At 36.2% G+C, this 27,942-nt stretch overlaps 1 protein-coding gene across 3 annotated transcripts in view; it reads right to left on the bottom strand.

Annotated features, from left to right (window-relative positions):
- SLIT2 (slit guidance ligand 2) overlaps positions 1 to 27,942 on the bottom strand; it is a 268,841-nt gene that overhangs the window by 222,696 nt on the left and 18,203 nt on the right. For all 3 annotated transcript variants that reach the window (XM_075499841.1, XM_075499842.1, XM_075499843.1), the window contains exon 4: positions 25,068 to 25,139. In XM_075499841.1, coding sequence (XP_075355956.1) covers positions 25,068 to 25,139 — 72 coding nt within the window. The remainder of the gene's footprint in view (positions 1 to 25,067; positions 25,140 to 27,942) is intronic.

The following is a 27,942-nucleotide window of genomic DNA, read 5'->3' as shown; positions in this document are numbered from 1 at the left end:
ACTCCCTGCCAGCTTGCAAGTTCCTAAGAAACACGGGGACCTGGGCACCAACTCAAGACTTGCAAGAACTTAAATCCATAAAAATATGGGATTTCAAGAAAAATTTAGGCATGTAGGTGCAAACTGCAAACCTAAATCATTCTCAGTTGGCACTTCAACTTTGTAAGCACCGCACTACCTGTAATATATCATGCAACCACACTCCTGCCTTTATTCATGCCAAGAATCATCCCAGTCTTGAAAAAGCTGAGGAACATGGACCCAATCTTGTAGACTACACACTAAAACATTGCGTTACGTTCTTTGACTCAATTTGCTTTAGATTCTTGAAGTAGTGAAACACCTCAGAAAACCCTGCATCTTGACTATTATAGACAGCCTCCAAGAAGTTAAGAAACATTTAGTCTCCTTGCCTTAGGAAAGACCTGAAGATATTCTACTTCTAAGAAAATCCTACAGTGTAGCATGTAAATAGCAACCTCTTCCTTTGCCATTTTAGACTAGAAACACATGATCCTTGATCAGTGTATTCTGTTTCAGTTTTGCTACATCGCCTCTGGTCTATTTACTCCATATCACAGATGACCACAAACTCTCCCTCACCTCTATGTTTCAGGAAAGTATAATTAAAAACCCAGAAGTATACTGTAAATATGTTCTAGCAATAGCCAACTACTTGACTAAAACAATAATCCCTCCCATCATAATAACTCTCTCTCACAATAAAGTAAAAACATTATGGCTAAAACAAGGTGCCAAGGAGATTACTTTCTTATCTTTCCCAGTATTCTGTCAACTAAATGCAAAGATGAGATCATAACCCAAAAAAAAGAATAAGAATTAAAAATGGGATTATTTCATACTAATACACAAGATATCAGAATCACAATGAAAGAAAAACATCACAACTAAAGCTTTAAGTTATGCCATGGTTGCTGTAAAAAAGATGTTACTTGCAGCCCACGAGACAGGTACCATACACCTCTGTTTCAGCATCCTAAGAAGTTTAAAACCAAAGTTCAGACAATGAAACCAATCAGAAGAGAGGAAAAAAAGTTGTAAAAGTCCTGAAGAAAGAAAAAGAAATTAATGCACTTATAAGAAAACAGAATAAATTAATAGAGGAACATTGAGTTCTCTGCTCTTCTGAAAATAGTCCTACATGTTGATCCATAAATAATCTGAAACAGATAACCAGCGATATGAAACATATCACACTTCAAAACCACTTGGGGAAGAACATAATATATTCACGTCTCACAATGAAATATACTGAAGGATGGAAATAGAATACTATAGACATAAGTGAACAGGCAGTTTTTTGGTTTGTTTTGTTTTTTCCAATTACAGAAACTGCCAGATCCTTGAGCTAACTAACAGCCTGAAAACAATCTGAAAATCTCCAGTGACACACACTGCATTATCTACGAGTGAGATTTTACAAATAAGAGGCCAGTAGACAGGAAAACAACTGAATGCTTTTTTTTTTTTAGTTCTAATGTGAATTTAAATGATACGTGTTTTCCAGTCATAATAAAATGTAAAAGGCAATAGTAGAAAAATATAAACTTTAGTAGAAATTTTTAAATAAGGAATAGCTGAGGAATTTCAGGAAAAAATGCTAAGCCTTTTTTGTATTAAAGCCTTTCTTTCCACCTTCACACTCTTTTTCACTATTAAAGTATTTCAGAAGGTTTGCATTTCTGCACTATTCTGAATACGAATGCATTTTCCTTTGTTAATTATGTTTTCTGTCAAAAGCAGGGGCTTGATGAATGGGTTGAAAGGCCACTTAACTTTACTGTTGCTGCTGGAACAGTACCTTTACTTTGCCAAAAGCCATCCTATAGGTTTTCATAGTTACAATCAATGAAAGAAATGTTTCACCTACCAGACCAATTATGACTTCAGGAGGGAGTAGTTCATGTATTCAACAACAGAATTAAAGTATGACAGATCAGAGCACGTAATACAGTGATGCTGTAACTTATATGCAGATCAAAAAAAGAACAGTCCATTGAGGGGGAAAAAAGATTGCTTAAGACCCTTTCTTTAGCAGCTCAAGAAATAAATTTCTGTTCTTCTGTTACATTATTAACAAGAGCAATAGGAATGAAGTCACAATAGTGTAAATAATTTAGTTTTTTCTATAACCTAGTTTGTGACTTAGCAAGATGAAACTAAAAAGAAAGAAGAAAAAGTTATCATCTAAAAGATTTCATCTGTGAATTAACCAAATTTGTATAAGAAAGTATTTCATACTAAGTATGATTAAATATAATTTCATATTAAATATGGTAACATTAGCGATAATTATTAGAATTACTACAGGTTTTTTTATAATTACAGAAAAATATCTTGAAAAGAGCTCTCCTAATGCTTATCTTGGGAAAGCATCACTCTGCCTCAGAATCAGCTTATAGCTAAACCATCTACTACCAGATGCTTATCAACCCATTCTTTAAAATAATCCACTGAAGTATATTTTCCAAGATCCCTGGTAGCCTTTCACTAATTCAGACATTAGAAAGTGTTTCCTAGTTTTTAACCTAAATTCACCACTCCAGATGAAGTTGCTGGTGAGAAATGGATAAAACAATTAGTTGCTAATAACTTTGTAACATCCTTCTCTTACTGCCCAGTCTTCTCCCCTCTAGGATAAGCAAACCCAACTATTGCAAGATTTTCCTCACATGCTACTTTTCCTAAACTTCGTAGTGCTCATTTATAGTTTTTAGACTCATTTTTCTACAACCTTAAAAACAGTTCCCCAAAGCAGACACAGATGAACACCAAACAGAAGAGGATAAATCACATCCAGCATTTTATGTACAGCAGGACCTTTAGTAGGTCATAGACAGTATATGCCTTTTTTGCAACAAAACTATGACTCACGATTTATCCTGTGACCCCCAAACCACTCACAAGTTGTATTTTGCCATGCTTCCTATCTATGCTTTCTGCATTTCATTTCTCCTTCTCAACACTAGTCCTCACTGTATTTTACGAGTTGATTTCAGATCATCTATCCAATACATCACAGACATCATGAGCTTTAATTTCAACCAAGGTGTTGCAGCATCCAGTCGCAACCACGTGGCCTCATCATTGTATGTTACAAAGGGAGGCTAACTCCATTACCCTGGTAGTTAAAACGTAAGTGGATCGAGTGGATTTGGGATGCCTTCTCAGCCTAACAATGAATGGTTGATAAATGTTCCCGAGAGAGAAGTTTCAACTAGGAGGATAGCTGATAATGGTTTATCTAATCCTATTTCCTTGTATCATTTATGAGAATGCCATGGGAAACAGAACAAATAACAAATGGTATGTAGGTCACATCCATTGCTCTACCTTTATCCAGAAGGCCAGTTTTCCTGTCCCATTCCCACACAACACACACTTAAAAGTAGGGCATAAACTACTGATGCCAATGGCTGTACATCAGTTTACTGGAGTGCAACATGGCCTTACATTAAGATATAAACATGTGAAAAACATTATGCCACATCTCACTGGAGAGGAAAACTTAGGAGCAACATAGGTACTCAGCAGTCTTACCCTCATCCTGACTGCACTACTGAGCTTCAAGCAGAAATGCACACTTACATATAAACGTTAGCAGACTAGAGCTACCAAACTCACTTGAAGTATTTGAGTTCCACAATTTATTTTAAAAATATGTCACCATCATTTAGATAGATGGTGGCAAAGACAGCTTTGATCAAAGTAACATACTGTAGGGGTTAGCCCATTTGTCTCTGCTTCCATCTCCTTAAATCCATTTAAGGAGTCAGAAAGAAGCTTTTATGACATGACCCTTCCAGCCTTGCCCTTTTCATCTGCATCTCTGAAAACAGATTGCTCCCAGATAGGGCCAGATTTCACAAATACATATAGAAAAGAGTTTAACTTAGCTAACTCAAAGCATAGACTGGCAAAAGTAAGATACCAGTAGCGGATCAGGAGACACAGGTGAGGAAAGTTAAATTTAGAGCAAGGTCTGAAAAGTGATTTTTTGCTGCCAGGAAACACCTGGACTTCCAGAAACACAGCAGGTATATTAGCCTCTGGAATAGGCAAGCAGAAATGGGGAACCCTAAAGGCAGAAGGAAATACAATGACTTTTTTTAACCTTTTTTTTTTTCCTTCAACCCAAGCTATTCCTTCAGTGGCAATTACAATAATCTGCTTTATTATGCACCTCTCTTTAGAATTCAGGACATTTTTCCCCAAAAACCTGTGACCTACATATGAATCTTAGAATGCTCCACTGGAAAAAATGCAGTTTTAAATTCACATTTTATTAAAGGTATTTTTACAGCATAAAATAAACTAACAGCAGATTAACACAAGCCACCAGAACATTAAATACTATTTTAATTACAGCTACCTTCCCACAAAACACCTAACTATTGCACAACAAAAATACTTTCATTAGAAATCAGGCAGGTATTTACCTGAACATTAGGAGACAACATAATTCTACATTAATGCATGCAATTAACAGGACTGTTGATAAAGTAGTAGGACAATTTTATTATTTTAGAACAGAACAGCAGTTATTACCTATTAGACCTTTTCCACAGGCAAAAATACAGACTAAAACCAGAGCATTGAATGGAAGAACACGGTCCTGAGGAACACTTTTAAGCTTACAAATTCTAGAACTAAAATAGTCTGTAATCTAAAAGAAATAAAGCAAATTATTTCATTCAGAAAACAGCTTGTGGTGACAATAGAATCAGGTTGCCTGATACATTAACTCAAATAAAATAGATTCTGAAAATATTTTTCAATTTCATCCAGTTTGTGAATTCATTTACCAATCAGATGCCCAACTTAACCAATGCAATCAGAATCAATTAGTGTCAAGAACTAGCAGTATTTTCAGCATTGTTCTGAAGTGCAAGAAACTACCCATACTAATTCTATCTTCTGCATTCACATACATTTTTTTTTAAATGTTGCTGGTTCCTGTGTCTTTATTGCAGGTTACAGATAACTGAGTACTTGGCCTAAAACCTTTCGAAAATTCAGTTATTTTCATATTAAGTTATATGTTTGGATGGTAGAGGCATTAATGCACATAAAGCTGGAAAAAGTTCTACAAAAAATGCTTCTGGAGTTTTCTTGTATTTTGGAATTTTCTTCATGAGGAATTTTTAGATTCTGGAAAAGGAACATTTACCTCTGTGAGTCAGGTTATTAGAGGAAACGTAGTAATTTTGTCATTAAAATACTCGGGGTCCATGATGAAAGATTCAAATAAACAATGCTTTAATAAAAATTCTCTTACTATCTACTGCCAAAGTAAAAAGTACTCAAGATTCTGAGACTCTTGCCAAAACATAAAAAAATACACCCGTAACTTAACTGCCACACATAAGTTAGTCAATTTGCAATTTAGTGATTTCTAGATGCACTTTTATTGGTCTCTTCTATGTTATATCTCTTGTGAAAAGTCCCTTACCCTATTATGAATTAATTTATTCAGTCACCTTCTTTCTTGGTGTTTACAACTACTACAACCTTGCATCTGAAGAAGTAGGAACAGAGGATCAAAAACATTCGAAGACAAGGCCCAACATGTCCAAAAGGCAATACAAATGAAAGAGCTAGTTTTCCCCAACAATGACCTTCAGGAAGAGCTAGTATTTCTCCTCAGCTCTCTCTAGAAAGCTCTTCTCTAAAAACTCTTTAAGAGCTAGTAAACTATTTGCAGCAGAGAAGTAATAGAAGAAAGCAGAGTTTGCCTTCCTCTTCCCAGATGCCAGAAGCATCCTTGCTTCTTCAGGAGTGGAAAGGGCCTGAATGCTAGTGTGCTCCTCCTTCACCTGTTACTTCGGTCCCCATCCTCCTGAGAGCTCCAGACATCTCCGCTGTTGCTCAGCAATTTCTTAAGAGGCAGCAGAATGAGCCTGATCCAATTCTGTAGGTTTTGCTGCTACTTGACAAAGCACTTGGGGAAGGTAACAGACAGGTCCGATGGAAGGTAGTAGCATATACCATGTAAAGAAAGTTTTGATTTCATTCCCAAAATCCATTTTCCCTTTAACTCAGCCATAACAACATTTGCAGCCATAAGTTCTGCACTATGCTCAGAGTTCCCCAGTCTATGCTGGCTCATTTAACACTTACAACCACAAAAGCTATAACTTTTAGGGCAAAGTCCACTATGCAGGTCACTATCTAATCATCCACAATTGAAATCTCTTAAGTTATATGGCAAGGTTATAGCAGGAAAGTGACATTTTATGAAGAAGCAAAGTGAAAATACTCAATATTTAGAGAGATGCTTAAGGGTAAAAACCTAAAGATACTGCTTTTTAAAAAAAACAGTAGCACCCTGAGAAGGCTCTATTCATTCTGCACTAAAAAAAAAAGGTGAAGAGAAGTTTTCACCCTGACTACAATACTTATTATCATAGTCTTAGCATAGTTTAACACAGTTGGCCATGGTCCATTCAGGTCAGATTCCGCAGGGAGAGAAAAGTTGACAAACTGGATGAAATCTCCAGGCAATGTGGAAAAGAGGGCTACTTGTTTGAAATGAGAGCCTAGTCTAAGAACAGACATGGAGTCTGGTTCACTGCAAAAAATCCAGTTGGCAAGATAACATCACCAGCCCCCTTAACCTGAGATGTGAATGATGTGGTAGATGTGCACCTATGTGATCCACATGTGACACCTCAAGATTAAGCTGCAGCACTGTCCCAAATTTACACATGCTGCCTTCTGGCTCCCTAGAAGAAATACAGTTATTAAGTTAAAATTGCAAAGCCTTCAATATGTGACACTTGAGCGAAGAAAGATAACTTGCAATAATCGTCTTCAGCTGCAAAACAGTATTTGTCACGATGATCCTCAGATGCTGGGACTTACCAATCTTGTCTTCATGCTACAAAGCAAAGATCTTCAGGATGAACCAATGAAGCTATCTGTCTTCCCAGAGGGGTTTTGTGTGTGGTGGGTTTTTTTTTTTTTTTTTTTTTTTTTTTTTTTTCCCTCTCCTGTGTATGGCAGAGAGGGAGGCAAGGGGAAGGAGAGGGTGAGAGGAAGGTGAAACTGTGTCTGGCTCTGTTAGGGAACATTAAGAGCTACATAGACTTGATAATTATTTTCTAGGTGGGTCTTATTTTGGTGGCAGATTAGGACAATAGGTGCTACTCTACAGTTGTTATACTAAAGGCTTTTGTCATTTAATGATGATTTTTCACATGACAGGAATAGGAGAACAAAGTTATCAGAAACAAATATGGCAAAATGCAATGTCTGAACCTCCTCTTGCCAACACTGCTTCTGTTAATACAGACAAATATATCACTATTAGGTTATATCATACTAAGGCTTTATAGGAAACATAACAGTGACATAACATAACAGTGAAGCTTTCTAAAGAAAGGAAGAAAAAGACGACAGTGGTACCTTTAGTTTCCTAATTAACAATAATGTCAAGATACATTGGCACTAAGAGTTTAATAAAAATTGGATTGCAGCTACTTCCTGAGGCTTATGTGGTATTTGTAGCATTGCACCACAGCATGGGATATCAGAACACAGTGGGACTGTTTACCCTGTCAATCACTTGTCAATCTATCCAGCTTTCTACAAATACCTCTTGTATTTGGGAGCAGTTTCACAAACCTCAGTAATTAAAATTTTTAACACAATGATAGACACATTTAGCAAATCTACTAAATTAAAGCCACTAACATGCACAAGGAACAAAAAGTAATGTCATGGTTACCTTTCTGCAATTAGGTAAGCTACATGTAAAAACCTCCTATAGTTATTTAAAATACATGTTTATTTTTCAGGTATTATTTCCATTTGTTTAAAAAAAGAGATGCATTAGTAAGCATGTGTGTGTGTCTTCAGTCAGCAGGTAATTTTTGGTTTTTTCATCCACTGCATGCTTCCCATTGAAAAAATAAGAAAATACTTTTACACAAAGCATCTTGGAATAATTTATGGCAAAGAGCTAGATTAACCAGATTTTCCATTAAGAATGCAGAATAGAAAATTGTTCAGGAGAAAAAGTCATCTCCAGAAAAGACAGAAATCTAGACATCACAATGTCTATTAGCTGAGATCACAGTGCAAGTCACCAACAAGTAAGGTCACACCAAGGTTCAGGACAGTGATGAGAAATATTATGCTGAAGAAACTGAAGACAAAAAGCTTTCACTGCACCTAAGAATCTGATGAAGTTGATAACTGAAGAATGGATGAAGCATGACTAAACATGATATCCCCTGAGCTCTGACACGTTATACAAGAAGAACAAGTGTCATCACAAGTTATTGCTGATATCTTATCCATTAATGATCCTCTATTTCTTTGCACACAATTTTTTTCTTTCATTGATCCATGACATTTAAAAAGTGGATTTGACCTAGCATAAAGCTCCTCCTGACTGCCCAGGAAACTTAATCTGGAACACTGTCAAATTATGGGTTTAATTGCAATATGCAGTCAGAGTTTGTATCAGCGAGGAAATACAAATTTCTGTACTGAAATATTCCCTGTCCTGTGACTCTGGGTTCAGGTTTGGCAAGCTTGCATTTCCTGAAGAAACAAAGACTCCTGCAACTAAGAGCTGGCCAAACAAAATATCTGTCCACAAAAACAGGAGAAATTGTAGCATCTTTCTCCAAATATAAATCTGATGATAACTTTGTAAGTAAGGCCTGTCATAATTCAGACATGCAAGGTGAATTCTTCATCTCCAGAGTGTTCTACAAATATTTTCTATCTAAACAACATTCCTGGGAATGATAATCTGCATTTTGAAGTGAACATCTACAACAAAGCAAGTTATATAGTTTGCCAGATTTCTTGGTTCTGGTTCGCTATGCAGGCTGCCCTGTTTGTTGGTATTATCTGCCACTTCCTTCTTACAGAGTCATCTTGCACATTTCACACTGAAAAATGCATGAAAACAGCAAACAACTTAGGTAATGAGAACAATCTTTGTTCTCATTAAGACAAACTTTGTCTTCACAAAGTACAATTATAGAGTTTAGCTTCTTCAGCCAGGATCCCATATATGTACATTATAAGAGTACTGGCTAGTACTGTGATAGGAAAAAAGGAAACTGGAAGGACCAGAAGGATTTTGAATTTCAAAAAGTAAGCATATTACTGCCAGACTGTCATTCACTTCAGAGACAATGTCCAAATACTAGGACATTGCATTGATCGATTCATCAGCCCAATTAATTGTAGGCCATAAAGAAATCTTCAGGGCTAGAGCTGGCACTGATGGAAGTGGAAAAGTGGGGAAGATTGATTTCCTCATCATTATGAAAAATGCACATCCTCTTTCATCTACAGACACATCACTATTTTTCAAGATTCACATGCAATTTACAGTATTGTTTCCTACATTTTTCATATGCTTCCCTTGGCACCAGATTTCATTAAGATGCTGGCAGTGCCATCTGCAGCTCCAAAAGCATCTCCTCTGTCAACAGCTTGATCTCAGATGAGTCATTCAGCTTGGGCTAGCGAGCAAGGAGAAAAGCCTCTTAAGCCCGTGTAAATAAGTCAACTCAGTGAGCTGCATTGAACACCTTGCAAGAAACATTCAGCCATGTGGAAAGAGCAGAAAAATTGTCTTCACCACAGTTTGAAATTCTAACCTTGAAATTGTGAATTTTAAATTCTGAAATTCTAAATTTTGCCACGGCCCAGATTCCATTGCAAAACCCTGCATCATCATTCAAAACAAACAAAAGATGCCTCATTTCACCCAAGCAATACAGCTCTCCCTAATCTTTGGCAGAGGAACCTGGAGAACCTGATGGAAAATAATCTGCCAGCCGCCAGTGCTGATACTCACCACAGGTATCAGTAACATATGGTAGACATCCACTACAGGACATGAACCTACTTAGCAGAGAAGCTAAGCAGTACATTTAGAAAAAGCTAATATATCGAGTTTATACGGGAATTGTTTATATCGAAAAGCAGACAGGGTTGCATCAAAAAAAGGAACAGCAAAAAAGTGAAGATATTTGTGTTCTGGCAATATTTTTCCCACTCTACATATCTGCTTTCTAAGTTAAGAGTTTTCAGGTCAGTCTGGCTTGAAAACTACTTGAGGATACAAAAAATTACTTTGGAATTATATACAGATATTAACTAAAAAAAAATAGGGTGGAATTATAGGTTAAGTTAGTGCAGTGCTGGGAAGCTCATGGAAGGCTGGGAAGTAACCGGCTCGTCACCCACAAGGGGGAGCCTGCCCTTGAGAATAAGTCTGAACTCTTGCACTTCATTAGACAGTTTATGGTTATCAGGCAGCCCACCAGTCTACAAATTCAGTACAGAAAATTTTCAGCAAGCTTTAGGCTTTAATTAGGGCTGATGTTTGCATAAGAGGAGAGTCACAAGAGAAGAGGAGCAGGAAGGAAGCTGGAAGAAATTAAGAAATTGGGATGTGACCTTTACAAAGGGAATATATATAATCTGTCTAAATACATTGATTTTTAAAAGGAAGAACCAGCCCAGGGAAACAGGAATGGAACATACATACTCAGAAGATACATTTCCTATTTATCTTCATTCCTATAGTATGCCTATTTTAACTTCTAATCTGCTTGGAAATGACTAAATATTTGTTAGTATTTCCACTTTGGAACTATTTATCTTCATAGCCATGGTAATACATTCACATAAAGGCATCAGAGCTGCCAAATTCCTTCGTTACAATTTGGATCATGGTGTAGAGGCTGGGGTGTTGGCACTTGCATCTCACTGGACCTGTAACAGCAGACACTCATCATCATCAAGTCATTATCACATTTTCCCTTCATGGCTGTGTTTATTTTAAGAAAATCCCATGTGTTCAAACACTACCAAGGCTTATTTCAGAGTACCAATTCTATACAAAACTTCAGCACAAATAGATATTTCGTTACGTTCCCTTCATACCTTCTGAAGCAGTTTCTACAGATCCACATCTCCAACCCAACACCCAAGAACAAAACAAAAGAAGCATAAAACAGACCAAAAAACATTTGTCATACATGCTTTAAACCCCCCCAAATAAGCTTACCATGTTCCTTTTCAAAACTACAGTTAATTCACACCACATTTCCTTTTCTTAAAAAAGTCTCATATTTGGAAAGTTTTACGTAGTGTAATCCTTTCTAAACATTACACAATCTCAAAAGCACTGCTGATAAAACTACACCCAGCAGGATATTGTAATTAAGGATAAAGCAAAACAAAGCATCAATTAAAATGTGATTTCTGGTTATATAATATTTTCCTCTGGTAAGGAACCGAAACCAAATTCAGAATATCCTTTCAATCTTCTTCTGGACCACCCAACTTAAATATTTTCCTAGTTTGTTCCTTTTTATTTTTAATTACTGGTCATAGCTTGCTGTGTACACTGTTTCTTCTCCTATCTATATTCACAGAAAATAGACCCAGGGTTTTCAGTATCTTGATTCAGAAGGAAAGAGATTCCTAGCAGATCCAGGCAACTTCATTAACCATGGCGTACCAAAATGATGATGAGCAAACACTTGAGCACTGATAAATGTATCTTCTGTCTGTATCTTCCTTCAGGCATACCAAAACTACTCTCCCTTTTTGTTTAAATACTTGACAAATTCACATGGGACCTGCACTATTACTGTGCAGAATGAGATGTTACACCATTAAAGAGAGAATTCTGCAACTTTCACATTTAGCAAACTAATTGGAAAGTCATCCCAAGTTCAGAAGCCAAAAACAATGGACAAATACAGTCATACAACCATAATTAAAAAATGCAAGTAAAGTGAATAAAGACAGACAGATTAAGAACAGCAGACTTTCTTACAAAACAATCCCACCCACAGCTAGATCACGCAAAAAAAGAGGCACTGAATACTGTTACAGGAATCTAGTTTAAGTTCCATTTTCAACAAAGTACTTAGTCAAATAGCTTTACATTTCTAAGGAACCATAAACTGGAACTGTAGCATCACATTCTTATTCTCTGTATGAAGATATTAAGTTCCAAATGCACACCTCTAATTCAAATAATAATGCAATATTTAATGGATACAGATAGTATTTTTCTTTACTTTCTTTTGGACAAACTCAAAGATAACTTTTCAAGACAGGCATCTCCAGCTTTATTGCCTTTTCTCTTTGTCTACTTCTCAAAGACTGGGGTTTCTTTTGGGGTTTTTTGAGTTTTTTTTCTGGGTTTTTGTTTGTTTTAATATGCCAACATCTTAAACATCAATAATAAAGACCCAAAGAACTACTAGTGCTAATGCATTTGCATACCCACACATCACACACTAAGACCTTGCTGTATGCATGAAAGGCAGACTTACGAACACTCAAATTCCTATTCCAGGAAATACACAAAACTGAGTGGTTACGCTAATAGTGCTTTACTTCAGGAAAGGAACTTTAAAGTCTTTCACAGCAACAGTAACATAACCTTATGATTTTTTTTTTTTCAATACAAAATACTTTCTACTTTTGTTTATTAAAATATGCAGCAATTCTTGTGCACCTTAATCTAAATTTCTTTAGAGTAAACATGTGAAATAATATGCTGATAACACTTCAACACTTTTCTGCCAGTGCTGAAAGGCTCTCTAGGCTGAATCTTACATTACGAACTATTACGGTGATCTGCAGCTCTTGCAAGACAAATAGTCTTCCCCAGACGAAAAGACAAATCAGCGATCAGCAGATTCCTAATACCGTATTTGCCACTTCCAGGTAAATGTCAGCTTTTTCATGTTTCAGAATTTTCTCTCTATTACCAACTCACTGTCTAGGATCTGTCTAGGTATGAGAACTACCGCTTGTCAGCAGTGCTTGCTCCATCTGACTCCATTTCACCATCCTAGTCAGATACATTACATGAAACAAAACAGCGCAAGCTGTCATACTGCAAAACAGAATTAGGCCGTTCCCCCCACTTGGCACCTTTGTGGATAAAATCACTACGAAGACAGCTTGTAACAGAGTGATTAGGAGACAAGCAGTGAATAAAATTCATGGCAGAAAAACCTTTGATTTTGTGCTACTACAGTGAAAACCCGACATCCACTGTTACTCCTAAATGTTAAATCTTGTGAATTTATAATTCCAGCAGACTGTTGAATTCCATTTCTTTAATAAGAACTCATATCTGGAAGCATTACTAGTATTTCAACTAGAGTACTGAATATGTGCCAAATGATCATTCTTAGGTCACCCATCTGAAAGACTTGCAACTTGCTGCAGAAATTTTTTCTTGACCAACCTCCTAATTCAATTACATTTCTCCCAGTTTTGCTCTTTGTTCCCCCCATATATGCGTAGGCACAATACTGCCATTCTTCCACTACTCCACTCTTACATAACAGCACATACTCATTTTAAAGCCTTCCCCATAACTCAAATCCAGTTCAGTTTTATTTCATTTGGCTGGCAGGCAACGACACCAAACAAACAACACAATAGGTTTTGCAACCTGATTACAAGAACAGACAAAAACTCAATTTAGCCAAAATCCTAGTGAAATACTTTTAATGTCGCAACAAAATGGAAAAAATGCATTCGAAGTGAACATCCCACAACATTAGCTAGAAAAGCAACCCACCTTGCCATTGGTTTTGCAAAACTACATAACGTAGTTAAAAATATTTTCTTTTCCATTTGCTGCAGTGTCTTTGATACATATGCACAAAATTGCAAGATCTTATTGTCCCATGCTGCACTGTACATTTACAGCTATTATTATCATTAAGTCTCTTACAATAGTGTTCTCCCCAGCAATCACAATCTTGATTTTGCCGTATTTTGCATTTCCCACATTCTCCAGTCCATATCCACAGGAAAAACAATTCTGGCATACTTTATTATTTAAATACCTTAGTATTATTTCCTCTAACAAAATTTACTGATGTGCTGTTTACACAGTTTAGATCAGTAATCAACAGGCTACAAAACAATTGTCCCAATAATAAATACTTCACCCCAGTGCCTTATCTAAAACTTTAGCAGTATGTGGCACAACTGGCCATACCCCAGCAGCTTTGAACCTAATTTTGTATGTGAGATTTCAAAGTAAAGGTGACAGTACACTGCATGTTGTAAAATTCTTTCATCTTAGTAAGGCATGCTAGCTGAACAAGTTTAACTAACAGTAATCTCTATTTTAGATCCTAAAACAGTTGTACAATTTTCTGATTATTTCCTAGCCCAAGAAGTCTTGTAACATGGTGAAAGATTCTCTTCTTTTGCATCGATAAAATCACTGTTATCAGCCAGAATAGTGAAGATGACCTACTTTGGCAGTTAGACCCTCAAATCTGAACCTGTCTGGCTACCCTCATTGGTGAGCCAAAGGACGAGCAACACTATGGTTATGACTTTTTTCTAGATGAAATTTAAATTTGACATCTGCCAACCCTACGTACAAAACTCAAATTTAGCTGTGAAACAACATCTCTGCACTGTATCAGATGAGAATTTTGGGCTTCTGCACCTCTGACATGAACGGTGTACTGGAGATCAAGAAGCAAAGCACTCTACATAGATTTGGTAGGCTTTCCACTTCATATGAGTTCTGGTTTTTCATTTTTAAAAATCACTCTGACCTAAAAAATGAGATTTTTGACTGGTATTTTTATTTTGTTCTTCTGTTGTAGGGGCATAAATGAGTGGAGTACCATTGCTGTAACAAGTTATAGCATAGGAGCATTACACAAAAGTATTTGCTCTCTTGAATTTACAGACACATGACTAAAATCAAGGAGGGAAGTCAGTCTTGTCTTTTACAAAGAATGCACAATTTGTAAAAAAAGAATATGATAGAACCAATTAATCATGGACTATATTTAACACTAATGCATAAGTAGTAGGGATCAGACAGGAATTTTCTCCAATCTCAGAAATGATCACTGCTTTCCTGCAACATACGTATGTGTTTGAGTGTATCTTTTTTTAGTTCACATAAACAACTTCCTTTAGTTCTGCTAAGCTTTTCAATTTTTTTCCTCCCACTTTAAGATGCACATTTACACTCTTTTCTCTCCATTTAGACTTTCATATCTTTATACTCTGAGAAGCAGCTACTACAAATACCCCTTCATTACATTAGCTGTTATCCTATCTTTGCAACCCTTCCCTGTGGCCCTTATCAAACTTGAGATGCAACCTTTTCAGTTTCGAGGTCAATCAACTATCTAAATGCCTTCCAGCTATCCACCACTCATACAAAAATACACAGAAGGGGAAAAAAAGAGTTGATGTCTCTTCCGTCTCCCCTGTATTAAAGTACAGCCACCATCAAACCTCTCCTCATACATGCTACCTTATAAAGTATGAGCAGCCCTTCCTTACAACTGTATGGATTACACTTTCATAGTAAAAATAAAAAAAGTCATTGAACTGTCTGGACAGAAGGGGAAATGAAAAGAACAAGGCAAGATTTTGTCTCTTGTACGTATTACCCTGCAAATCCTCAAGGAGTACTTAACCAAAAGGTTTACCCCCCCATTTCAGCCCGTTTTTCTTCCCCTTAAAGATTAAGGGCCATGGAAAGAAGCCTTCAGAGCATGGTCCTTTAAACACCCTTGAGCCAGGGAGGGCCTGCACCTGGGCTTGGCTGTAAAGATGAAAAGAGTTCAGCAAGTCCCAGCTTTATTCCCCACGAGGTGGGTCTGAACAGCCATTAGCAGAGCAGGCCCCTCAAGTGTCTGAGGGAGAGAATAAACTCCGCTCAGCATTCATAAGCAGCCTTTCGCAAATAAAACCGCCAGCCCTGGCTCCAGTATCCTCACAACAGCTACAAGGATCAGGACAACAGCCTGGGTTGTTCATTGCTGCAGCCCTTGCTTCAGCTCTCCTCCGAGACCAAATACTGCACTTTGTATATTGGCACTTTTCCTTACCGTAATGAGAGTCCCTTTAATGGGTACTTAATCGATGTGACCTGCCCACCAGGACTCAGTCCCACACAGTTCAACGAAGGTTCAGCTGAACCTATCGGCCTGCTTGTGGAAAGTTTTGCCTACGTCTTCCTGCACGCACTACTCAACCACTCACCAGTTAAGCAAACCTAAAATCTCCACCAGGACTGCAAAGTGAAGAGAGTAATCTAAGCGTGGTACAGGGTAAGCCTCTCTTATCTATCCTAAGTGTATCCTAAGTACTCCATCTGACAGGTCAATTCAAGAAATGGATATTGCAGAAATTTTTTTCAATTAAAAACACTGAAAAATGTACTCAAATGGTGATACACTGCTTTAATTGTAAATGGTCAAATATTTCAGAAAAAAGTAAATGCAAGTACCACTGACAAGTCTCTATCTGAATATTAAATTTCAACTTAATAAATATATTCAGAGGAGTCTGAAAAACATTGAGATCCCACTGGCAGATAGAACTCACACTGCAGCTGTAATATTTCATCAAGTGTTGGATGGTTTATGTCATTTGTGTGGAGAAAAGGAACATTTACTGTATCAGCAGATTCCTAAGTTTTCCAGCTCAGTTCCAGTTATTGACATGTGTAAAGGATATGATCATCAGTAAAAACAAAAAGTATATCAAAAAATTTGTGGGTCATCAATAATTGAGTTAAGCTATGCTGCGTTTTTTACTATTAATCTATTAACATGCTTTAAAGTTGGGGGTTTTATTCCCTAAGCAGAGACCAATTAAAAACACACCCCTAAAAAACACCAACAATCTCTAAACCTAGCTGTAATTTCAGTTTTTACTACAGCATGTTTATAAAAACACATCAGTTGAAGAGCAGCTGCTCTTTAACAAAGAGCATTTCATCTGCTTTAGCTCTAGGATGCAAAAAAACACTCAAACATGCTTTGTAGGGCAACATTATTGCAAAAAGCATTTGTAGATCAACATTACAACAAAAAGCATTATTACCGACCAAGAGCAAATTAAAGCTTTTAGATAGCCTTGACTTTGATACAATGGAACACATGAAAGTAGATCTGTGCTGGCTAAAGTGGATATGCATTTTTGTAGTAATGTTGTTTCCCTTGCCAATTTCCTACTCCTTTTGAAGAACTCAGACAGTGGCTACTACAACCAGTGCACGATATGTTGTCTGTTTCAAACCTTTTTACCTTATAAAAGCTTGTATATTCTTATGGAGAATGTACAGACCAATCTAGCAAAACAACAAGCTAATTTTTTTTACTACTGTAAAATATATCTTGGTATGTTAAATACATATTAGTAATTTTCTAGGAAAAAAACTATGCTCTTTGTAAGAATGTACACTTTGGGAATATTTTTTAAAAGAAAAAATACATGTGTTTGAATGCTGTGTGAGTAACTTTAGAGAAGCTTTAAAACAAATTCAATGCATTTAAAATGCTATATAAATCAACATTCAGGATGAAGGGTCAACAGGGGTTAAACTGTCTGTCCTTCTTGACTACATTCATAAATGTCTTTTCTAGCTGTACTTATAGAAGCAACTGCAGCGTAACTTGGATATTAAAACCTCCAAGGAAACCAACAATAAAAGCTGCTAAGAATTTCACAAGGTTTTTTTTCCTTAGGTGTTAATTAAATGATCATTTAACACTGAAATGTAAACACAACATTTTCATCTACTGACAGCATAGCCTATTATAAATCCAGGGTAATAAACGTCCTGGTGTTAATACTCTGAACCAAGTTCCCACAACACACTAAGATGCCTTGTCGTGTCTAAGGTTAAGCATCTAGACACAAAACAAAGATTGTGCCTACTCGACTTCCAGTTCAATTTTCCCATCGCCCAGTGACCTAGGTAACACTTTGAGCAATAAAGAATAAATTTAATTTCTCCAGCATTTTGTGAGGATTAGGAACAATTGTTGGCCTGCAATGACTTTTTATCCTTGGATTCTTTCTCTTCCAGAGCATTCCCCCAGTTCTAAAAGAAAATTCTGATGGTTTAAGACACAGAACAAACAGAACTTTAAATTAGGCTTTTTTCAATCAATTGGAACTGTTGGAGGGGAAGCAATCAACTTTTCTTTGGACTGTTCTCAGCTATTCAGTTACTTTAGGCTTTAATCTTCCACTTGCAGAAGAAACCAACCCCATCATAGGGACAAGCCTCTATACTTGCACATTTTCCCTTGGCCTGATTTATTCCTCTTTTCTATTCTTTTTTTAATCAAGATGACATGGCTGCACTTAAATGTCCACTCCGTGCAAGCAGAGACTTACAGATGTCCTCTTTATAACATTTCACACCATGTTTCTGCACCACATAATAATGGCATTTCCTCCAACATGCCTTTTTACTTTTCATTACTTCCTTCACTGAGATTCAGTTTCCTACTTAACTCCTGCCTAAAAGGTTTCCTATATCACAATTTACCAAAGCTTTCAAGGTTAACCCTCCAGGAACAACCTAAGGACTGATTCAGACTGGACATGAGTACGGTTACAGGTGACCTAAAACCAGTTACTTTCATTTTCATATTAAAAAGCAATTATCTCCCTTCTCTTCTTTGACTGCTATCATGTCAACAAAAATACGGAGGATAATTATTTATGCTTGGGGCCAAACAGGTCAAGGTAACAAAGCCATCAGAGCTAAAGTAGATCTCTCAGTTACTCTGAATACCACGTTATTTTAAAAGTGCTATGGGTATCCCTACAGATGCCTTTTGCTGAAATTAGGCAACTATATCACTTGGTAATGCAGATAACGTAAAGATTTAGTGATCTGCCCAGTAGCAGAATTAGCTTACAGCCCCAGAAGTCCATCCAGTTTGCCATTTTATCCCATAGCAAAGGAAATATTGCTTGCAAAAAAAAGACATGAAATTATGTTTTTATAATTAAAGAAATAAAGGCAAGTTTAACTGCAATTTAAAGACACCTCCCAATTATCTTAAAATTAAAAATACAAACATCCACCTTGAGAGCACCATTTCACAAGAAAAAAGTTTGTTTCCCATTTTAAAAATCCCATACTATTACTTCAAATAACATTTACTCCAATTTCTGTATATTTGGTACACCATTTTTTTCCTGCACAGCATCATGGCAGGTGCTGTGAAAATACAAAAGAGCATAGCTCAGGAAAAGCCTACAGATTAAGAGATTCTAACACAAAGGGCAGGAAGAGTAATGTAGTGAAGTTTGAAGTCCAATAATTGCACACAGTGATAATACATTTTACTTTTTTTTCTGACTACATTTCAAAAGTTCATTCTGGTTCTACCAACAATTTCACTCAGCTAAATCTAAGGCCAAATGTTGCCTGTTGCTAGGATATAAGTACTGCAAGTTGTACAACAAATGAATATATATAATTCTTGTTTCTGTGCTCAAAAAATAAATCACCTGATGAATTGTACAAGTTTTTGCAGCACTTCCAAAATCTCTAAAAAGTCATCTTGCCATCTCTAACCCTAAATAAGAAGGGCTTATGTCTGAAGCAACGTGCAGTGGTATTTTTTTGCTCATTATGTTGGAAAGGATGACCGATTTTTCAACTTTGAAACATTATAGCACAGAATAAAGAACTGAAGGTAGAAGCAAGTGATGGTAGGACAAGAGAAAAGATGCACATGCAAGCCAAGTTACATAATGTATTCAAGCTCCTAATTCACTTTTCTCTCTAGATTAAAAAATGAGCAGGTGACAGAAACAACAATCAGTCTTTATAATGTATCACGAAAGTTTATCTCCTAGATCTTCCATACAAGAAATGAATGCCAGAGATAATGTATTACAAACCTAGCACAGAGGCAACACGTTTGTAGTTACTTTAGTTTCTTCTTAGAGGTAATGAACCTCAAAAATTTTTAATACCTACTTTTAGATAGTCCTATATTTATCTATGGATTGTAATTATAGCAAAAACAAAATTCACAGAACTGACAGTGGACTTGCAGCATATGGGACCAAATTTACTCCAAAAACATTCTAGACTGACCTTGTATTAGTAATAACGCACCGACACAGCAAAGCTATAATAATGGTGCTCCTACACTGCAAGAAAGTAGTAATTACTCTTACGTATTATATCAGGGATTTCTTTTAGTTACTGGCTTACAATACCACAAAGCCAAAACTGTATACTCATTTTATACATATACTGTATGTAGCAGCTCTTTGTTAATAATAGAAAATAAGTATCTTTCAAAATTATTACTAAGAACTATAGTGACTCTTCAAAAGTGATGCTAGTAAAATAATGCTGGTAATCAAAAACTAACTAGTATTAGAATGGGTATGTTCTTACCAACTTTTCTGTTCATGAGCCTATTATTTGTTTAGATAAAACAATGTAAACATTGTATTTGAACTAAACCACTGTGGTAGAAAAACATAACACTCGCAGGATGGACATAATGTATGGAAGACTTATTTGTTTCTACTTACCTCTAAAAGGATAAGACTCAAATCTATCATACAAAAAAATAACCAAGTTTCCTTGTACGCAGGCTGCTAGAATGCCCCCTAACAAATCATAAAAACTGAAACGAATTACTAAAAACCAACACACTTTCTCGGAAAGGATCCAGCAACAAGGTGGCTTCACAATTCATGTTCCAATAAATCTTTAATTGTTGCGCATCCAGCACACTCCTGCAACAAGGCGGAGCACACTGTAATGTTACTGCAGCGCATGCAACAGTGGGAACCTAGCTATTACTCTTATCCAACAGCAGATCTACTTGCAAGAGGAGAGAGGTTCACTGATACTGCCTTTTGAAAAGGGAAAACTCATTCTTGCTCCTCACTGGATTTTTAACATCCAGTCACCTGTTCGCAGTTTGAGTTAGAGACTTTGGGATAATGAGCATTTTTCTAATGAGCGATTTCTCCAGAGCTGTTAAAACGGATTCAGACTGAAGATAAATATCTTCTCTACAAAATCATGACTATAGTCTCACTTGCCATGGTTACTGTTAAAAAGGATATGACAAAACCATAAATCAAGCCTCAAATGCAGCTACCTTAACAATAAGGAGACCAGCACTTAAAAGATATTTTAAAAGTCACTGTTTCAGCATCTTACATGCACCATCTTTTTTTTCATTCCTATCTGATGATTTTTTTTTTTTCCCTCTTGGCACAGGTGAAAACAAAACAACGCTCAGCAACAGGGTATAAAGGCAACTGATGCACATCACAGGTTCTCCGGCAGCAGCTCGAAAACCAGACCCGGGAGCCGCCTGGAGAACTTTCCTCCTCTTTGCGTCAGCCGCCCGCAGCCTTCCCGCGCCGGGAGCGGGCAGCGGCGCTCGGGGTAGCAGGCTGGATGAGTAATGATGTCGGTGCGACCGGACAACGGTAACCCTGGCAACTGTAACCTGCAATTCCTGCCTAACCATTGTGGGATTTATTGTGGCAGGGGCCAAAGAGGCCAAGAGTAAAATGAAGCAGAGAACTATGGTGTCTGACACATCTAGTACCACACACTTTAATCATAGCTGGCAGAAATTAATTCAGGAGGAATTTTTGCAAGGGCCCCCCATGCAGCATGTTTTGTTGTTGTTGTTGCTGCTGCTGTTCTGGCCTCAGATTTTTTTTTTATTTTTTTTTTATGTTTATTATTTTTTTCCTCTAATTATTAGCTGTTCAGAATTTTTTTTAAAGTGACTAACAGACATCTCAAAACTGTTTATTAATTAGACTATATTAATATTTTTTCCTTTAGAGGAGAAACATCTTACAATGTGTACCTTCTCAAGTACATCTATTAGAAGGAAAACGTATCTAATATCAGACCACATCCACTAGAAAGATTATTTTTTCAAAGCCAATACTGCCTAACTTATACATTAAATATCGGCCAGTAAGGAAACTTAACCTCATTCCAAGCACAAGAAATGTAAATCAAAAGGGACAAGCTTTGTGCATGGAATTCAATAACCTTTACATGCTACTGCTTAATAAAGGTATCTTTTAAAACTGAATTTTCAAACAGCTTTGGGTCCAGCACTTGGTATCCTGCAGCAAATGGCAATCAATGAACTGTGATCTAACCAGCCAAAGTAAGCAGTCAAAATCTATTTGTCTCAGATAAGCACTCACGAGGCTGTAGAAGTTCTCTGTACTAAGGTACCATCGCCCATGCTAGACAAGTTAGTGCGAGTGGGCGTACAGGTCACTGAAAACAACGCATCCCTCTCTCGCAGGAAAAATGCTTGCTGAACAGGGACTTATATTACCCCAGGGGATTTACAACAGTACCTTTATTTTAACAGTATTGGATCAAAACAGAGGTTCATGTACATTTTGCTTTGAAAGATACCTTGCAAGGTAAGATTAATTACCCTACAGCACTACTCATACTATTTTTAGCATTAACTACTTCCTATTGAAATATTTATGTCAAAACACCTTTGCAGATAACTCTTAATGGGAAAATCAGTTTCTGTTTTGACTAAAATTATCCTTTTTAACTAGTTCCAGGAGATTTTTTGGAAAGCTGCTAGATCTGAAAGAAAGTAACCTGAAAAATAGTTTAATTACCTTTGAAAATCAAGTGTCTTTAGACACAGAAAATAATGCACTGTCTCTTTTAAATTCTCAACCTATAGCTTTCCTTTACTTACACTTCCCATCTGTCAACAAGTGCTTGTAATTTTATTACACTGTCCTGTAGTTTATGCAGAGTTGGTATTATTTTACAGAGTTCTGTTAATGGACTGGATAAATGGTAATGCTATTTAAACTAGTCTCCTGCTCCAGCAAACACAGCTGCAACTGTACTACTATTTCTAGGCAAACATCTTGACCTGAACACGCAGTGCTCTCTCAACCCGTCCAAAGAGAAATTGGAGCAGACAGCAAAGGGAAAGCATAGCCGGCCGCTGGTGGCAACCAACTGTGTCTAATCATAATTCATATACAGTGTACCCTCTTTCTTTTATATCGCATTTAGGCTACACAACAAGCATATGTGCTTCTTCACCTGGCATCTCGTTTACAGCCAAGGGTCAAATGGTAATTATTATTCACAGAAGCTCAATAGTATGTTGAAAACTCACAGTACACACACTGTTTGAGTAGCTGTTGAATGCCAAAAATAAATACTAAAACCAAAGCATATTATACATTTTATTGATCATGATTAGAGAACTTTAATTCTCCTGAGAAATATATTTATTTGGATGTAAATATGTATAAGCATATACAATGGCAGATGTAAAAAAACAAATCATTTTATACTCATTGTGATCAAGCTACATATAATTTGAAAACCAACCAAGAACATTTAACTAGCATCAATCCCTTTGTTGGCCAGACATTTTTTGAATTACAAATTTAGTGTTAAGCGACTGTAGATGTTCAGTATCGCTCATACTTTCTTTTAAACATGAATACATTATAACCAGACATTCACTTTCATGGTCTGATCAACAATAACCCTTAGGCAGAGGAAATTTAATACTGTGAAGCCAGTGATCTCTTACTTTCCACCATATACGCTATGAGCAGTTGTGTGCTTTATGTCAAAGGACATTATAGATTTAAGACTAGCATCTATCAAATATGCAATTCTGAACTAATATATTCAAGTGTGGTTTTGCCTGAAGTGTGCATCCATTTTTTGCCTGCGAATTACGGCTCATTTCTATTTTATATGAATTTAGATAACAACCATTACACTATAGGTGGAATAATAAAATGATCATAAATCCCTTTCATTTTCCTTCCTGATGGAAGTAATATCTTTATCGTGCCTGACGGAAATTATAAGAGAGACTCAAGTGTTAATATATAAAACCACATAAGAATATATTATAATATTATAGCAGAGTAAAATATTTTTGTTTGTCAGAACAAAAGCCTTCAGAAGCTTTCTGGCCTAGTAATTTAACAACTTATTGCATCTACAGGGAAGTTCTGGAAACAAAACATACATTCAAAGCAAAGAAAAGAAACAAAAATACACTGAAATAAATGTTTACACTAAGAGTCATTTTCAGTTTACTCTTTCATATTACTGTGAGGGGGGAAAAAAGAACTATTATTTCACAATATTAAAACAGAAATCAACTGCTAAATATAAAAGCTTCATTATACCATTTGTTCAAGAATGTTTCCACATACTAAAGTGGAAACAAATCAGAGGAATCCCACCTTCTTCCACCTTCACTCTTTTTTTCCCCAAGCACACAAGGGCTGAAACTCAATAAAATCAGCCATTTCAACAGCAGAAATCTCACCTGAAGTCTAAAGAAATGCGTCAAATACGTATCGAATTAAAAGAGGGGTGAATTTGTACAACCATTTCAAAGCCTGCTTAAGCATGTCATGTTGTATCCCTTCCATACCTCATACTGTAACTTAACGGTACCTTAAAATTTATTTTGTTACAATAACTGATCATGTAGATAAATAAAGAAATCGGTATCTAAACTTCATTCCACGTTTTTACTGCAACAGAAACAAATGGATTCTTAAAAGGGCCAACGGGTCAAAACATTAATTTAAAAATATTGCCAAGAGTAAAACACTATCAAACCAAAGAATACAACCAAAACAAAAACTCATTACCCAATTTAATATAGTTTTTATTTAAGGCAATACACTTCATAGTGTTTTTTCTTCCTAGAGTTTAAGTTACTAACTTTGTTTTCTTTGTGAGGGGACACAGGAGAGACTTCTCCACAGACCTACCATTTGCCAGCACTATGATTTTTCTGGTCAAGTGTGTACAGCCACAAAAACAGGACATCACAAAATCAAAGTGCTTATAGAGTGCTGTATCTCTGGATCAGAATCTCCACAGGCATTTTTTATTTCTTGTAACACAGAAACCAAAAAACAAACAGGAGAAAAGGAAAGCCAAAAATATTTTCAGCAAAACTTCATTACAGAAGTGGGAATGGATGAAACAATATTTTGTCTCATACAACTATCAATATCTAACCTAGATTTAAAACAAAAACACTTGCAAAGCAGTCAAAGTACTCAGCTTAAACGAAACAGTGTTCCTAGGTGCATTTTAGCCCTGTTTGAGGCAAAAGACAAAAAACCTAATGCAAGACAAAGAAACAGACCAATTCCAAATTTTCCAGAATAAGAGTTATTGGGTCATGCCTACTTACAGCCTGTATAGCTTCGGCGTCCCCAGAAAGAGCAGTTCAGAAAGCAACTGGAGGTTATTTCTGTTTAGGCGCCTTTAGAAAGAAAAAGAAAAAGCTGTGTTAAATTACAAGTGCTAGAGCAATGCAATGCAACCACTTTGAGCAGGCATCTCAGTGCTGTAACAAGCTGATTTTAAAGACCAGAAAGGCTATGCAATGCTGGTCCATTAGCGGAGACATGGTCCAGCAGTAAATTTACCATGGACTAATTACATTTTCTGGTTTCTCCAACAGACCATATTACCTATTTTATGAAAGATTTTGAATCTCTGTAGTGTGAATCAATGACTAAGTCAGGACTCTGTCGTGCATAAACAACCAGAAAACTAAAAATACAAAATCAGCAGTGCAACTTCAATTCCCCACCCACTCTGTGTTCCTCTTAGTATAATGAAGCAGATAGACATTTTGTGACCATTAAAAGGTTCAAGGGAACATGTGTCAAATGCATACACTTAGTTAAGTAATGAGATAATGTATCTAAAGATCCATATAACCTATTTAAATAAAAAAAAGCAAAGGAAGCTGTTACAGAAACCTTGATCAAATAGAAGTCAGAAAAATCAGAGTTCCAGCTTATATGTGGCATTACAGGTTTTTTTTTTTTGCATACAGATTTTTTTCTATAGCTGTAAAGATACACCAAAAGGAAGTGAAATTAAAAAAATAAAACACAATCAGTTGTACATAAGACAGTACAAAAAAAAACTGCAGCTGGAATCCGGAAGGTAACCATTTGTCTATGAAGTTTCTCACTGAACATGCTGACCAGGGTCAAAACTGCTTAGTTTGAGGTGACAAGTTCAAAGCCCACTGTATTATAGCCATAGGCAACAGAACAACCACTAGCCAAGACAAATATATTTCATCTTCATGATCTTTTTTAAACATACAGTGCAGATTATTCTTTCTAATGTGTATAAGTGACAGCCCTTGAGCATAGTCATGCCAGTCAAGAATTCAAGCTCAAAACAGGTTTTTGGTTGTTTTTAAGCAATGCACCACACATGCCACCTGCCATTCAAGCAAAGCAACATACAGAAAAAAAAACGTTTTGTCCCATCAGCCTCATCACAAGTCCCAGTCTGCAATGCACAGTGCTTCTCAAGCCATTCCTGGATACCAGACTGCATGGTATTACCTGATTTTTAATTTATCCATACAGTGGTTACATTACATATGTCAATAGACTGCTACCAAGACATTCCACAAGGTGAAAAAGATATTGGACAGCAGTTTTGCAAAATTAAGTTTTAGAATGTCATAAAGCTTCAGAATTTCTTGTCTGTTAGTCTTCGGGCTGAATTCAAACAATTAAGCCTGTTTAGCCTCTCAGGACCCTTTCATAAACACTGTTCCATCTAGAGGTCTTTCCAATTTAAAGGTTTTTCCATAAATTCCCATATAGATGCACATATTTACCCACTCAAGATCCAGTTTTACATAGCTCCATGGTTTAGTTCACTTAGTTATTGCTCCCTTAAAGTTCAATGTGACTACTGATGAAAGCAAAATAATCTGAGAAATATTCTTATGTACCCACAGTTTTGCTCCCACATTTCAAACCATAAGCAAGCAGTCAGCCTTTTGAGATCTAGATATCCATAATTCTCCAGTTTTAATGTCAGGTTCCTTTTTGATAGTCAAACACCAGAAATACTAATTTCTTTAAGCAGAATAAATTTAAATCACACATTTAGAAGATTAAAAGAGAATTTAGAGTGAAAGAAAGATTCTGAAAAGAAGGACTACAGTACTGGAATAAGTGAGATGAGTGAAGATGCAGTTTAGTAAGAAATAGAAAAAATGCTTAATCCAGCAACAACAAAAAAATCTGAATTATGATCTTGCAAGGCATATTTCCAAATCAGTAGAAGGAAAGTTTTCAATATAAAAGAAAGATAGAGCTATAAAGAACTTAATGACTAGTGGAAGACTTCCTATTTGAACATTGCTTAAGAAGAAAACCTTACCTACATAAAAACAAGTTATATATTTTAGCATGTATGGATCTACTGCATCTTCAAAATAAGGTTAAAAATAGACTTTTTCTTACCTTTAGTAAATTTATGTATAAAAGTATATACTAAGACCACAAAACTGAAGTAGTAGGAAAAAAATTGTTTCAAAGTAACAGTTATAGTTGTGATCAGAAAAGAATAATGTGAAAACAGAGTTCTTAGACACTGAACCTGAACAAATGGTTAAATAAAGAGAAATAAAATTCATTCATCCCTTCTCTTTGCTAAACAGATAGTTCAGACTTAAACCTCTAAGTCCATGATTACAGATCAAAAAGTATATGGGAAAACATGCAGGGTAAAGACTTCGGGGAAGTTAGTCTCTAATCAGAAGCTATTCAGGACAAAAATTTCTGTTAATATTTAAGGACTCTATTATGTTCAGATACTAGACAATAATGGAGAGCTGTAACTGAAGGGGCAATGAAATCACTCAGTATCTTTAGTTTTGTAGAAGTTCCATATAACACAAAAAAGGCACTATAGTACAATGACATAAGAGTAACTGATGATAAAGTTATTCAGGCAGGCTGCCTTTCACTAAATGCAACAACAGACTTACAAGGACACACTTAGCATCACTTTAGAAGGATACTTCACAGGGAAAATACTTGTGCTTGTACATAACTTCTTATACAAGCAGTTAATACCTCAGACCAGGACTTTGTTATTACCTGTAGTTCACATGGTCCACACAACTGAGTATACTGTTAACATACTGATGCACGTGCTGCTGTACAGACTTTAAAATCTAAGTTATAGACAATAAATCAAGTTCATTAACTAACCTAACAATAAACAGCACTAGCCTCAAA

This window comes from Mycteria americana, chromosome 4 (assembly GCF_035582795.1).
Source record: "Mycteria americana isolate JAX WOST 10 ecotype Jacksonville Zoo and Gardens chromosome 4, USCA_MyAme_1.0, whole genome shotgun sequence".
Classification (NCBI taxonomy): Eukaryota; Metazoa; Chordata; class Aves; order Ciconiiformes; family Ciconiidae; genus Mycteria; species Mycteria americana.
This window is presented reverse-complemented; position numbering and strand designations above follow the sequence as displayed.